Source organism: Helicoverpa armigera, chromosome 27 (assembly GCF_030705265.1).
Source record: "Helicoverpa armigera isolate CAAS_96S chromosome 27, ASM3070526v1, whole genome shotgun sequence".
NCBI classification, from domain to species: Eukaryota; Metazoa; Arthropoda; class Insecta; order Lepidoptera; family Noctuidae; genus Helicoverpa; species Helicoverpa armigera.
This window is the reverse complement of record NC_087146.1, coordinates 5,154,536-5,168,577: the sequence shown is the minus strand read 5'-3', so window position 1 is coordinate 5,168,577 and position 14,042 is coordinate 5,154,536. Positions and strand designations below refer to the sequence as shown.

The 14,042-nt window shown below is 35.0% G+C and overlaps 1 protein-coding gene across 1 annotated transcript in view; it reads left to right on the top strand.

Annotated features, from left to right (window-relative positions):
• LOC110369635 (homeobox protein invected) overlaps positions 1-9,867 on the top strand; it is an 81,844-nt gene extending 71,977 nt beyond the window's left edge. Inside the window, exons 4-6 of the mRNA XM_064042230.1 lie at positions 2,927-2,962; positions 8,616-8,719; positions 9,320-9,867. Of these exons, the coding sequence (XP_063898300.1) occupies positions 2,927-2,962; positions 8,616-8,719; positions 9,320-9,583 (404 nt within the window). The 3' untranslated portion in view covers positions 9,584-9,867. The remainder of the gene's footprint in view (positions 1-2,926; positions 2,963-8,615; positions 8,720-9,319) is intronic.
• The last annotated feature ends 4,175 nt before the right edge of the window (positions 9,868-14,042 follow it).

Here is a 14,042-nt window from a genome sequence, read left to right as displayed (position 1 = left end):
CTGCTCGCATCCTTAGAAAATCATTTCAAGCATTAATATGTATGGATTCGCTACTTTCTCCGTACCAGATTTCATCGTTATCGGTAAAGTTATCGGCACGAATCTTGAGCTCTGACCTACATCTGCGCAGAAGTGATATATAGCAAAGAACCAATCCCGAGTGACGGCTATGACGCGATGCACTGCGGGCCAATCACCGCTTTAGCTCGCCCCGCGCCTCACTTCATACCACAAAGGGACCCAATAAATTACTTCTGCGCAGGTGAAGGTCAGAGCTCAAGATTCGTGCCGATAACTATACAGTCTATTAGTTCCTGAGATTAGCACGTTCAAGTAAGTATAAGTACAAACCCAAGCTAAGTAGGTATATAATATTGTTACACATTATAGATTTTTGACAGAATTTCAATCAGACCCAAAATCAACTTAGCAAAAACATCCTTATACATATAAAAATAAAGTCGAAATTCTCTAACCAGGTCTTTTATTAAGTTATAAAACCTACGTTTATCTGAATAAAAATACAGTGAGCACTCATTTATTGTTGAAAATGTCTTAATTATCAAACTTCGTTGGTGGCAACTTGAGACCCGCTAGGGGTCCGGAATATGGGTTCCGTAGGTCGTCTTTGATCTTATTTTTAGCTGATTAGAGTTAAAATGTTGGTTTAATAATATAATTTTACTGTATGTATGTAATCACCAACTCGCATTGAGCAAGCGTGGTGATTAATACTCAATCCTTCTCCGTGTGAGAGGAAGCCGCAGCCCAGCAGTGGGACGATAAAAAGGCTGTAACAGTAACTGTACTGTATGTATGAACAGTTGTAATAGGCGTGATGACAGGGTTAAAATATTAATATTAGTGATTTTAATTAGCACGCATTTTAGATTGCGAAAAAATGATGCTCATGTATTTTTTATTTTAACAAAACAACAAGTATTTACTAAGATATAACGCAACAAAGAGTCTGTGTGACTTCACATTTATGTAAACTTTGTACTTAGAAGTAACGTAACATAAAGTTCAATAGTGTTGTATCTTCGTTGTTATTATTTTGTTTGTGAGAGAAAATAACAAATACCTACGTGTCCACTATTTTAAGGTCAAGTATCTGAAAAACAGAAGACAGACTAATTACTTTTTTTTCTATTCACCATGCCTATTGGTCTTTCCCATTTCTGCCAATACTGAAGTATCTTGGTTTGTATATAACATTTTTATAGTAAAAAAGCAGAACCAATTGTCATGAAATATAATCCGAACATAACCTGCATTCTGAATAATTTACTTTTACATGTTAAGATACACATTTCTTAATTAAAGTGCATTATATTCATATCGTCTTATTATCCAAGCAAAACCGTAAAACAGAGCAAGTTAAACTCCAAACTAAAGCCCACATCAAAACCGGCGCTATGTCCCAATAAACTAAAACTAAAAACAAACAAACACGTTACTAAAACAGTGAATGTCTTAATTAGCTGTCCACATGGGTGGTCGATGACGTCACGTCCGTTGCTTAATCAGTCAATATAACGACTAATATAGCTTGAACTGATGATACGATAAATAGCTTGGTTTATTTGAAACTATATGTATAAATATGGCATTTTTTTAAAAGTTAGAAATAGCTATAGTTGCTAATATTATAAAGCTGGAGAGTTTGTTTTTTTTGAAGGTGCGAATCTCAGGAACGGCTGGTTCGATTTGGATAATTCCTTCAGTGTTAGATGGCCCATTTATTGAGGAAGCTGTGGGCTGTGGTGAAGCTGTGAAGTGTGTGTTTTTATCCGGGTGCGCGAAGTAGCTGCTTCAAGAGACATGTGTCAATCCGCTGATGTGAGCAAGTCCTTATAAAAAAAATATTTGCAAATTCGAACGTATAGGTAGATATACATTACCTAGTTGTATTTTTGAAAAATGTGGGATTGCCCGGGTAACTGTGTTGAGGAGGTCAGATAGACAGTCGCTCCTTGTAAAACACTGGTACGCGGCTGCATCCAGTTAGACTGGAAGCCGACCCCAACATAGTTGGGAAAATAGTAGGCAGATGACTTTTTTATGGGACTTCGTCTAATGAGTCCTCCCGCTCTGTGGGTGCAGCGTGATGGGAGTGTCAGACTCTTACTGACTAAAACCCATCATGTTCCTTCTTAAGCCCTTCATGTACCAGGGCCGCGGTAACTCGCGCGAACAATCACGCAGCCCGGGCAGATAACTTTAATACTATTAAAAATGAGAGTTCAACTTATATTGGTGGGTTTTAAAAGCCATACTTTAACTAAAGCAGCTGATTAATTAATTATCTATACTCAAGTTTGATAGCTAATAAAGTTTTACAATAATGATCATTATAAAACTGATGACTTTGACTTTTGATTGCAAGTTACTGAATGAGTTTGCGAAATTATGTTAAGAAATGAGTGAATTTAGTTTTATGCGTATAGTTACTAATTAACTGATGGTTACTATGATATTTTTCCTATACCTTTCTGATGAACCATCCTATTATATATTGATGAAAATCGCATGAATATCCGTTAAATAGTTTTGAGTTGTGAACGAAGATAATTTCGGAAAAATGTTTATTTGAATTTTAGTTACTGGTATTTTGTTTTTTTACCATTTCAAAAGTGTTAATTATATAATATGTGGTTAAATATAATGTATCGCATATATTTTAACTGAACACTCAATGATTAAAATTAAGTTATTTTTTCTCATCATATCATCGGCCTTTTATCGTCCCACTGCATGGCTGCGGCCTCCTCTCACACGGAGAAGGATTGAGCATTAATCACCACGCTTGCTCAATGCGGGTTGGTGATTTCAGACTTTACAGTCCAGGTTTCTTCTAGATGTATTTACCCTAATATAATTTTTTATTATGTGTGTTATTAATGATATTTTTCTTTTGTTACAGGACGAAGTAAGTACGGGTCGCGCTCACGAGAATCACGTGAGATAACTCCATTTATTTGTTATTTATTTATCAAATATAATAAGTATAAAGTTTATTTATTATCTACTCTATCAAAAAAATCTAAAATATTGAATTATAATAATATATTTGGCATGAAACCATAACCGACAAAAAAGTGAAAAATCAGTGCTATTTTTTTTCTTTGTGTATGTAGAAACGCTTAAAATAAAATAAAAACTAAATTGCAAAAAAAAACTTCAATTTACAGATAAAAATAATATAAATAGTAATCACGTGACTGTCAAAAAATAATTGCAAATGCCAATAAAAGGTTTATTTTGAAAAGAAAGGCTATTGATATAATAAATTAGATATTTCTTATTTATTACCTACTATAATAAAACATTTGTTGAAAGTTCTAAAATATAATAAAATACGATGATGGCTCTATTATAAAAAACGTGGTTTAGTTGTTATTCAACTTTCTATAACTAGATAGATTGAATTAATACCGGCCAAGAGCGAACTGCAAAATTATATGAAAGTTCAAAATAATCTTTGATGTTGCTTATTTTTTATGTCGCTTTTAGTATTTGAAAAAAAAAATTACAAATATAAAAAAAGTTTTAAAATTCTTTTAAATTTCTCTAATAATACACAGTGAACTACACTCTTTTGCAAAAAAAACGGGCACCTTTCCGAAATCTTAGTTTTAAGGACTTTACGTGTATTTCAAAGGGTTTTGATGATTGTAGTATGTTTCTACCGTCAAAAGAGTTAGCCGAGCATGCGTGAGAGTGTATTCTAAATTTGAATTTTGTACTATTGCTAAGAAATTGGTTAAACCTTGTTTTGGACTAATTGCTGACAGAAAGTTCGTCGATGTTTCGAAAAGTTTTTGAAGTGATTTTCAGGAAAATGATAATGCAGTTTTAATAAATGATTAATGTACTTTTTTGTTACATCAAAACATTTTTGAAAAACTATGCGTATTTGTTAAAATTTTCACCTGCTCTAAATGGGCTATACTGATGGTTGATGGCAATGTTAAGAGTTTCGGTATTTTAGTGTAAAGCGTTCTATTGTTTAGATATTGTACCCACGTGTTTTAAAATATCGCTTTTTCATAATTAAACACTATTTAGAAGAGAATCAGTACCTTTGGCTGCGACAAAACCAATTTAAAGTAAGCAGTGCCGATCACAACTCGTCTCCTATCGGACTTTGACATTTAAAAAATACCAAATTTTGTGATAAATGTTAAAATTAACCACATGAAAAATGATGAGGAGGGTTAAAGCTATCTGAAAAGTCAAATTATTGCCGCGTTGAAGGTCTCGATAACTCCATAGGTATCGGGTTACTAAACGACGATTTAGTTGAAAGGGAGTCAAGAATTCAAAATTATTGGCCAAACGTATGTTTCTTAAAAAATGAGCAGATAGCCAATTATTGTTATGATTTAAGCAGGAAAGTGCTGTAAATGCCAGAAAATCTCATTGTAGGCAAGTTTATTTAATAAAATGTCCATGGGATGAAAACACGCTATTTGAACGCTCAGACTCATAGATCTTCAGTGGTCTACGGAGTTTCCCAAGAGACGAGGTTGTTTAAAAATCAGTGATTACGAGACCTTAAGACCTCGTGCTCACAGTCTATGCGCTATTTTCTGTATTTTGTAGAATTTCAAGACTTTTAAAAATGTCAAAGTCCGATAGGAGACGAGTTGTGATCGGCACTGCTTACTTTAAATTGGTTTTGTCGCAGCCAAAGGTACTGATACTCTTCTAAATAGAGTTTAATTATGAAAAAGCGATATTTTAAAACACGTGGGTACAATATCCAAACAATAGAACGCTTTACACTAAAATACCGAAACTCTTAACATTGCCATCAACCATCAGTATAGCCCATTTAGAGCAGGTGAAAATTTTAACAAATACGCATAGTTTTTCAAAAATGTTTTGATGTAACAAAAAAGTACATTAATCATTAATTAAAACTGCATTATCATTTTCCTGAAAATCACTTCAAAAACTTTTCGAAACACCGACGAACTTTCTGTCAGCAATTAGTCCAAAACAAGGTTTAAGCAATTTCTTAGCAATTGTACAAAATTCAAATTTAGAATACACTCTCACGCATGCTTGGCTAACTCTTTTGACGGTAGAAACATACTACAATCATCAAAACCCTTTGAAATACACGTAAACTAAGATTTCGCACAGGTGCCGCTTTTTGCAAAAGAGTTTATTTGTCTATTATACAAGTCCATACAAATTAAATAAATAAATTACTTCATCTAATACCAAAATACAATTCTATTCCTAGAACCTTAATTGGACTGTCACAAAATAACATTTTCAAAAAAAAACATCGATTTTCCTCATCACAATAGTCAAAGAGGTACTCTTTAAGCGCACACTAAAAACTTTTAGTCGGCCGATAGTTTGGGCTCATAAATCAGTATGAAGATGAATGGTAGTACGCACATTACAAAGATCAGGTATTTGTCCGGTATCAGACTGCCTGACAACTTTGATGGAATTCACGATTTAAAAAAGAAGAAAAAAAAAACATTTTTTCACCCTGAATTTTTGACCCTTCTTCAATGAATGAATGGACTGTTGACCAACAGTCGGCCGACTTTTAGTTTGCGCGTAGACAAAGTTATAAAAAATACAAAAAAGTTCTAACTTCGTGACGTAGTTAAATAATGAAATAAAATCGATTAGTTACGGTTAAATTGAATATACGTGGTCTTATTCAGTTTTAGTTAAATTGTAAAACTATTATTCTTGATACTAGATGTTGATTTGATTATTAAATGAACAATTTGTGTAGCAAAAACGTGGATAGCATACTAGCCGTTTTCGCCGGTTTCACCCGCGTCCCGTGGCAACTACTGCCCGTACCGGGATAAAATATAGCCTATGTTCCTCGGGAAGAGTGTAGCTTTCAACAGTGAAAGAATTTTTCAAATCGGTTCAGTCGTTTTGGAGCGTTTAGGGTATAAACAAAGAAAAATGTTTCCTCTTTATTATATTAGTAGATATAGATCACAAATCAATAAATATCGTGTTAATTTAAAGAAAAAATACCAACCATACATATGATCTAAGTTGAAACATGACCTTATTTTAAATGATTTTGTGACATTATATTTCTGAAAAATGAATAATAACATAATACATTACTAAGTATATTTAAACGTGTTTTATGATTTATTGAATTAATAATTTCAATCAAGCATTCATCATCTTTCACTAAATATTTATTATACCAATAAATATAATGAAAAGTGATGTAACGTGCTAAAAGAGTTATTTTTCAGAATGTAATAATAAACACATGTATTAAAATGTGTTTGTGCTAAAATGTTTGTTAATCAACAACAAACCAGAATTTAGTTTTCTTCTCAAGTATCTTTGCTTGTCCGAAGTTAGCTACTATTGACGTCGCTATAATCAAAATGTATAAACAAAACGCTATGCGCATGAGCGAGGCGTCAAATGGATAACTTCGAAGATGCGTAACATGAACTGTAGAAGAAGAATAATTGTACTTTTTGAAAGCAGTTTCAGAATGCTATCTTTCTTATATTATTTAGTAGTTGTTCAATCGATTTCGAATTTGAATGGTTAGTTGTTGATTGACTTGAATTTTCAATTTTGCTGTTTGTTTTGTTTTTGTTTTGTAAACTAACATTTAATTAAAATTAACTATCTATGTACATCTCAGATTATAACGGGCCCCCTTTACCGATATTATGACGTTCTAAAATTTCGATCCTGCTTGTGATCTCTCTCCGGTGGTGTCGGATTGCCGTCCCATCGCGCTATAAGAGTGAAGGAATAGTGAGTGCACCTGTGTCCAAGCAAATGCTAGTGCACTATAATGCCCTGGATGAGTTTCCAAGACCTAAAAACCACCACCGTGGCAAAAATTTGGCTTGGATGCCATTATAATTTTCTAGATTGAGACCCTTATACTTTGCGTACCTAACCTACCCAAAATTCTTCATCATCATTCCTTTATAATCTGAGTTGTACAAATAACCATATACATAGGAACCTTCCAGAGAAACGTATACTTCATCATCATCACCAATCCCGTCAGGCGGTCGGTGAAATATTTTGACCAATTTTAACACTTAGGACTTCGCTCGTTTGAGCTCGAAACTGAATTGGTTAAGATATTGCATCGCCCGCTTGGCTTGGGGAAGACAACGAGAGGAAGCTGCGAGGGTTTCATCATCATCATCATCGGCTTTTACTGGCACTGGTCTAGTTTGACTGGCTGGTGGCATGATGGCATTACCAATTTTGTTGAAGAGGTAGCTTGTATTGCGAAAGTCAATTTGCTGAAAGTAAATGGAGAAATACCATTGAAATATGAAAAATGGAATCCTTCTTTGATTCGAAATTCAGTTAGTGTGGAGTTCCCATTGATTTTATTCCTCTGTACTTATTGAAAGTGAGCTGCCAACTGCAACCGCCGACCGCACTTGCAGCGACTGCATGAAATCAGTCGATATCTGAGAGCGACTACACATGTTGCTGCCGCTTAAATCCAAAACGCTTTCATGTAAACAGTACAAATCAGTAGTGCAGCTGCGGAACGTGTACAACGGTCGGTAGTTGCAATTGGCAGCTCTCTTCCATAACGTGCCTTTAAAGCTAGAGCCCTTATACTGCAAGCTGAACTGTCGGCCAATAGTTGGCCTGATAGATTGACAGTTTATTTTGAAGGTTATCCTGAATCTAGTTAAACTTGTAGTCGGTCTGATACCGGCTAAATACTTGACCTTGTGCATACAACCATTCTTCTTCATACTGATTTATAAGCTCGATCAAGCTATCGGCCGACTAAAAGTTTGCAGTGTGCTGGAGATCTCGAGACTCTATAATAGTTTGTCCAGTCTGTGTTTGTGCTAAACTATTGTGTTAATGTGTTTGTTTGTATATAACTGCATCCTGCTTTGTTTGTGTGTTTGTCACTGCTATCTTTGTTTGTGTTATGTGTTTGTGCTTGTGTGTATTTGTGTTTGTTATGTTTTATTTTTTAATGTTAAATAAGGTCATGTTTCAACTTTACTATCTTCGATTTCAAAATTAGTTTCAAGTGAATGCTTATGGATACTTGTATCATTTTTTTTTTATTTTTTTTTATTTTTGAATAATCACTACAGGTCTGCGAAAGTACATATGCGTGCTTTACCCATTCTTGTGTCTGTAAATTTTAATGTACATGCACATTGTCCTTGTATGCATAAGCTTGAGACTGCTCAGCAATAGCTAAATTGCTGAAGCATACAAATCCAATGTACATATAGTTATCGGTGCGAATCATGAGCTCTGACCTTCACCTGCGCAGAAGTGATTTATTGGGTTCCTTTTGTGGTATGAAGTGAGGCGCGGGGCGGGCTAGAGCGGTGATTGGCCAATAAATGACTTTCATAATAAATTACTTCTGCCCAGATGTAGGTCAGAGCTCAAGATTCGTGCCGATAACTATACCTACATTTGCACCCACCAGTATAGCTCAGCCTCTTTCATTAAATAAAACATCTTTACTACTTTACTACTCTACCATGTTTACCATCCAAGTTTCCTCTCATCATGAGAGAATAATGTCCAATATTAAGGGTCTAGATATTCGTCCTCCATTTTATTCTGTTTCTGACCAGGTCCTCGAACGCGAAGGCCCAAGAAACCCCCTGGAGACAACACGGTGCCTGACGAGAAGAGACCACGAACTGCTTTTTCAGGACCTCAGCTTGCGAGGTTAAAGGTATGTATTCTCATCATCATCATTTTAGTCATAGGACGTCCACGTCATTAGGACTTCCTCATTGATTTCCAAAGAAAGATTCTGTTGCCGTGTTAATTTTTGGTCTTTAATTTAATTTGTATTTAACAGTCGACATACCTATTTATGTATAGGAAAGACTTTGTTAAAGTTTGTATGACTTTGCTGTAGCAATAAATGTTTTGAATACCGTTTTTTGAAACCACGCCACAAATGACTTCACTATGAGTACCAGCAATTTACATGATCAAAAGTAAATTACATCCTTTCTTGGGACGACTACTGATCTGACCTTTACAACCCAGATACCTCAGCACACAATACCCCAATTAAATACTCGTTGTCAAACTTTCTGTAATAAGTCCAAGTCTTAAAGGGCACTCGACATCCCTTAATATGACAGGCTGTCAAATCTTCTTGACTGCCCATAACAAAATCCAGCCTCAAACACTCATCATCTGACTAGCCTTTTCCTAACCATGTTGGGGTCGGCTTCCAGTCTAACCGGCTACAGCTGAGTACCAGTGCTTTACCCAGCCTCGTACAGAAAAACAAATCCTAACCCCCCCAATTTGTCCACAGCACGAATTCGCAGAGAACCGCTACCTGACAGAAAGAAGACGTCAAAGCCTGGCCGCAGAGCTGGGCCTAGCTGAAGCCCAAATTAAGATCTGGTTCCAGAACAAACGAGCCAAGATCAAGAAGGCTTCTGGTCAGAGGAACCCCTTGGCTCTGCAGCTGATGGCCCAGGGTCTGTATAACCACTCCACAGTTCCTCTGACGAAGGAGGAGGAAGAATTGGAGATGAAAGCCAGGGAGAGGGAACAGCAATTGAATAGAGTGTAGATTGGTTTTGGGTTGGGTCTTGATGAGTTCGATTTTTGAGTATAATCATCGGCACGAATCTTGAGCGCTGACCTTCACCTGCGCAGAAGTGATTTATTGGGTCCCTTTTGTGGTATGAAGTGAGGCGCGGGGGCGGGGGTAAAGCAGTGATTGGCCCGCAGCGCATCGCGTCATAGTCGTCACTCGGGATTGGTTCTTTGCTAATAAATCACTTCTGCGCAGGTGAAGGTCAGCGCTCAAGATTCGTGCCGATGATTATAGATGGTCTTTCTTATGTGTGACTGGATTTTTTTGGTAACTCCTCAGATCCGGATTAACAGTAGCCTCAAATGAAATGACTTTTAATGTCACGTGTTGAAGTAAATAGGTCCCGCTCCTAGATTGAAAGTAGCCTATCTCCGCCTCCAGGTTAACACCTATCTCCATGTCAATTTTCATCGCAATGAGTTTAGCTGTTTTATGATGACAGCGTTAAACATTTTTAATTAAAATTGTGATTAGATTTCATGAAAAGTGATCAATAAAAAAAAATTGTACCTATGTTAAAAGCATTTTAAATGGTAATACAAAGGATGACACTGTATTACGATTATATAATTAACTGTGAGGTCTTATTTACAGCCGTTAATTAGAAGAAAAAACTTGCAATAACTGCCAATTACCAATTAAAATAAGATTTTCTTTAATTACAAGTAGTAAAATGTTCGTCATCCTTGCAATTTCTATGTCAATGCCTAGAAAAGGTATTGAATAATATCATAACTGCAAATAGTTCCCCATACCATAAAATATTAATTATTATTATATTAATAACTGGTATCATTCCAGCAATAATTATATTATACATGGAATATCTGAATATACTTAACTAGCTTCCGCCAGCGGCTTCGTCCGCGTAGAGTTCGGTTATATCGCGTTTCCAAGAGAGTTCTTCAAAAGTCCGGGATAAAAACTGTCCTATGTTCTTTCTCAAGGTCAACTCTATCTCTGTACCAGATTTAATTAAAATCAGTTCAGTGGTTTAGACGTGACAGCGTAACAGACAGACAGACAGACAGAGTTACTTTCGCCATTTATAATATTAGTAGCGATGTCTGAGAAAACTCTAGCATCCCTTTCACACTAGTGGATTCTTCGTTCGGTTTTTCCATTCGACTATTTTGTTTTGCACAAGCAATGTCAGTCTTTTAGCAATAGCAAAAATAAATGTTTTATCTCCCAAAGCAGTTAAACAAACTTGTGTGTGTACCTAAATATAGATGCAAATTGTCTTTGTATGCGTAAGCTCGGGAGCGCTCAGTATTGGCTGAGTCGCCTACTCACACAAAGACAATGTGCATTATACATTTACACACACAAGCATAGCTTATCCGCTTTCGTGACAACGTCTGTATTTCTTAAGATCTGACTCATCATCAACATTAAAACTACTTTTACAAAATAGAGTGCTCTCTTTGTCAATAGATTAACTGGAAATAATTATACAAATGATTTGAGAAACTAATTTGTAAATCAACCTCTTTTCAGTTTTTTTGGTTTGTCCATATTGATGCGATAATTTTTGGTTTATTGATTTTTGAAAATTCATATGCTGCTTTTAAAATAAGTAGGTACCTAACACTTAAAAAATACATGCTGTGCAGGCGACTTGGAAACCTCCTTTTTTAAGCTCGCTAAAAAATGAGTTCTACAGATACAAATTTACAAAAAAAATACAATTACGTAATAATTTAATTTTCTAAACACGTTATTCTCTGATTTTTTTTTTCAAATTTTTTGACTAGCTCGAGGTACCTACTTACGGAATATTTTTTTAAAAGCCCTTAATGTTAAAAATGCAATCCATTTTAGAATGAGTTTGAAATCATTCAAAAGTCACAGCATATTTTGCCGGCCGTCCCGACCTTCATAACTTTGATAAAACCATAACCACAGTAATACTACCTTTTAGTATATTATACCAATTTGCAGTATATTCTACCAAAGTAACAATTTCATAAGTATTACAAACAATAATCATATATTATCGCTATACCTATATTTGAATTTCTTGTTTTCTGTTCGTATATATTTTGAACATTACCATAGTCTTTACTGACTAATAATTATTATTAACATGTTTTTACTTTATCCCTGTATATTAGCGCCACACTGCAAACTTTTAGTCGGCCGATAGTTTGTTTGGGCTCATAAATCAGTATGAAGATGAATGGTAGTACGCACATTACAAAGATCAGGTATTTAGCCGGTATCAGAGCGACTGAAAACTTTGATTGGAATCAAAATTTTCTTGAAAAAAATAGTTGTCAACCAATGGGTCAACTGTCGGCCGACTATTTAAAAACAACTTTAAACATACTGCAAACCTTCATTATGAATTAAAATGTCTACGAAATATAAAATAAACCACTGTATTTAAAAAGCAAAAAAAAAAACAAAAATGTTTTTGTAAAAAATTATAGTCGAATCTCCCACTCGAATTGTAAAATAATAAATATCGTGTAAATAATTAATAATAATAAAAACTTAATTTTAAAATTAATTAACAAATTATTATTAAGTTATTTATTGTGCAATGTAACAGTATTAGTCATTTTATTTTCATATTTTGACAACATTTTTGAAAAAATATTCACCTTACCCATTTCACCTGAGATTCTCAAACAACATGCAAATTATTTTTTTCAGTATTTTTCAATATTTTTTTCGTTTTTCAAACTGTTGTCAATTTATGAATGTGAAAAAGTAGCGATTTATAGACAAATCTTATTAAAAGAAGTTAAATGAAATAGTTTAGTTGTTTTATTTTTATCTCTTTTTACTACATAATTATGATAGCCTAGCTTTTTCCAACTACTTTAGGGTTGGCTTCCTGCTTATCTGACCTCCTCAAACCCAGTTACCCGAGCAACCCAATACCCTTCGTAAGACTGGCTGTCTGATTTATCTGCCTTCTGACTACCCGTAGCGACTGCCAAAGATATTTAAATAACAGCTGGGTCTTGGTATTATACACAGTCATTGGTGTCCAAGATATACATAGAAATTACATACAATCTTAGAAAAGTTGCATTGGTACTTGCCTGACCTGGAAACACCGAACACAACTACGTAAAACAGTTTTAACACTTATTTTTATCCCTCCAAAGTAACTTCAAACAATCGATTCACTCAATCTAAAAATGCAATAAAAAAAACAACAAAATTAAAGTTTCGCACCCGGCAATCGAACCGGCATTCCCGATTCGCGTCGCCGCAAGTATTTCAATAAAACCCACCCCACTCTGGCAGACTTTCAACCCCTAAATGTCAGTTTATTTCGAAGACACCAAATTAAAGGGGTGTGATTGTTAAGACAATTTGTTGTACAAATGGTTTTTGTAGGTAATGTTCTTCATTAATGGTGCAAAAATGGTGTATTTTAAATCAAACATATTAATCACTATTTCAATGGTTTTCCTGTGGAAACGACTACACTATTTAATATTTAAGAATTACCTAGTTCACATTATATTTTGATACTTAAGCAGTATTGCGGCCAAGTTTCATAATTTTTATCTAGCAGGATTTGCTTATCGAAATCTGTATAAGTAAACGAATGTATACTTGATGTGAAGTAGGAAGTAAGATGATGTATTATAAACTTATAAAGACAAAATCAAAAGTCATTTATTCAAAATAGGCTGAAAATCAACACTTTTTGAAGGTCACAAAAGACAGCCCCCGAGACGACCGCCCTTCACCACTTCCTATGTGTTTTGCTGGGAAGAAGAAGTGGTGCAACAAACTCCCAGCCAGAAGACAGTCTCGGGTTCGATTCCTGGTCAGGCAGTAATAACTTAGCAGGTTTTCAGAAACTTTCAAAAAGCAGCATAAGTGGTAATAAGCAAAAGTGCTTTAGATACTCATTACCTTCGCAAAATCTTTCATCCATATAAATTTTTCTATACCCAAAAAAATGCCCAATTCGATTCTCTATCAAATCGATTTACAACATCAACAGTTAACAGTAGAACTGTAGTTAAAAACCAGTTAATTTGAGAACACGACGCGACACGCGCGCCTCGAAGTTTAGTACAAGCTTACATGATGCTGACTGAATAAATGTATGAATAAACTGGTACAGTTGAATTTTATTGGTAAGTAGTATTAGTATTGAAAAAAGTGTGTAAGTAATTAAATAGAAGTTGTAGCTTATATACTGTCTTATGAACCTATGTATATGAGTATAAAATTAAATAGGAAATAGACTATCATCCTCCGAGCCTATCCCAACTATGTTCGGGTGGCTTCCAGTCTAACCGGATGTAGCTGAGTACCAGTGCTTTACAAGGAGCGACTGCCCTATCTGCCCCCTCAAGCCCAGTTGCAGGCAGCCCAATACCTGGTTTGGACTGGTGTCAGACTTACTGGCTTCTGACTACCCGTAACGACTGCCAAGGGATGTTCAATGACAGCC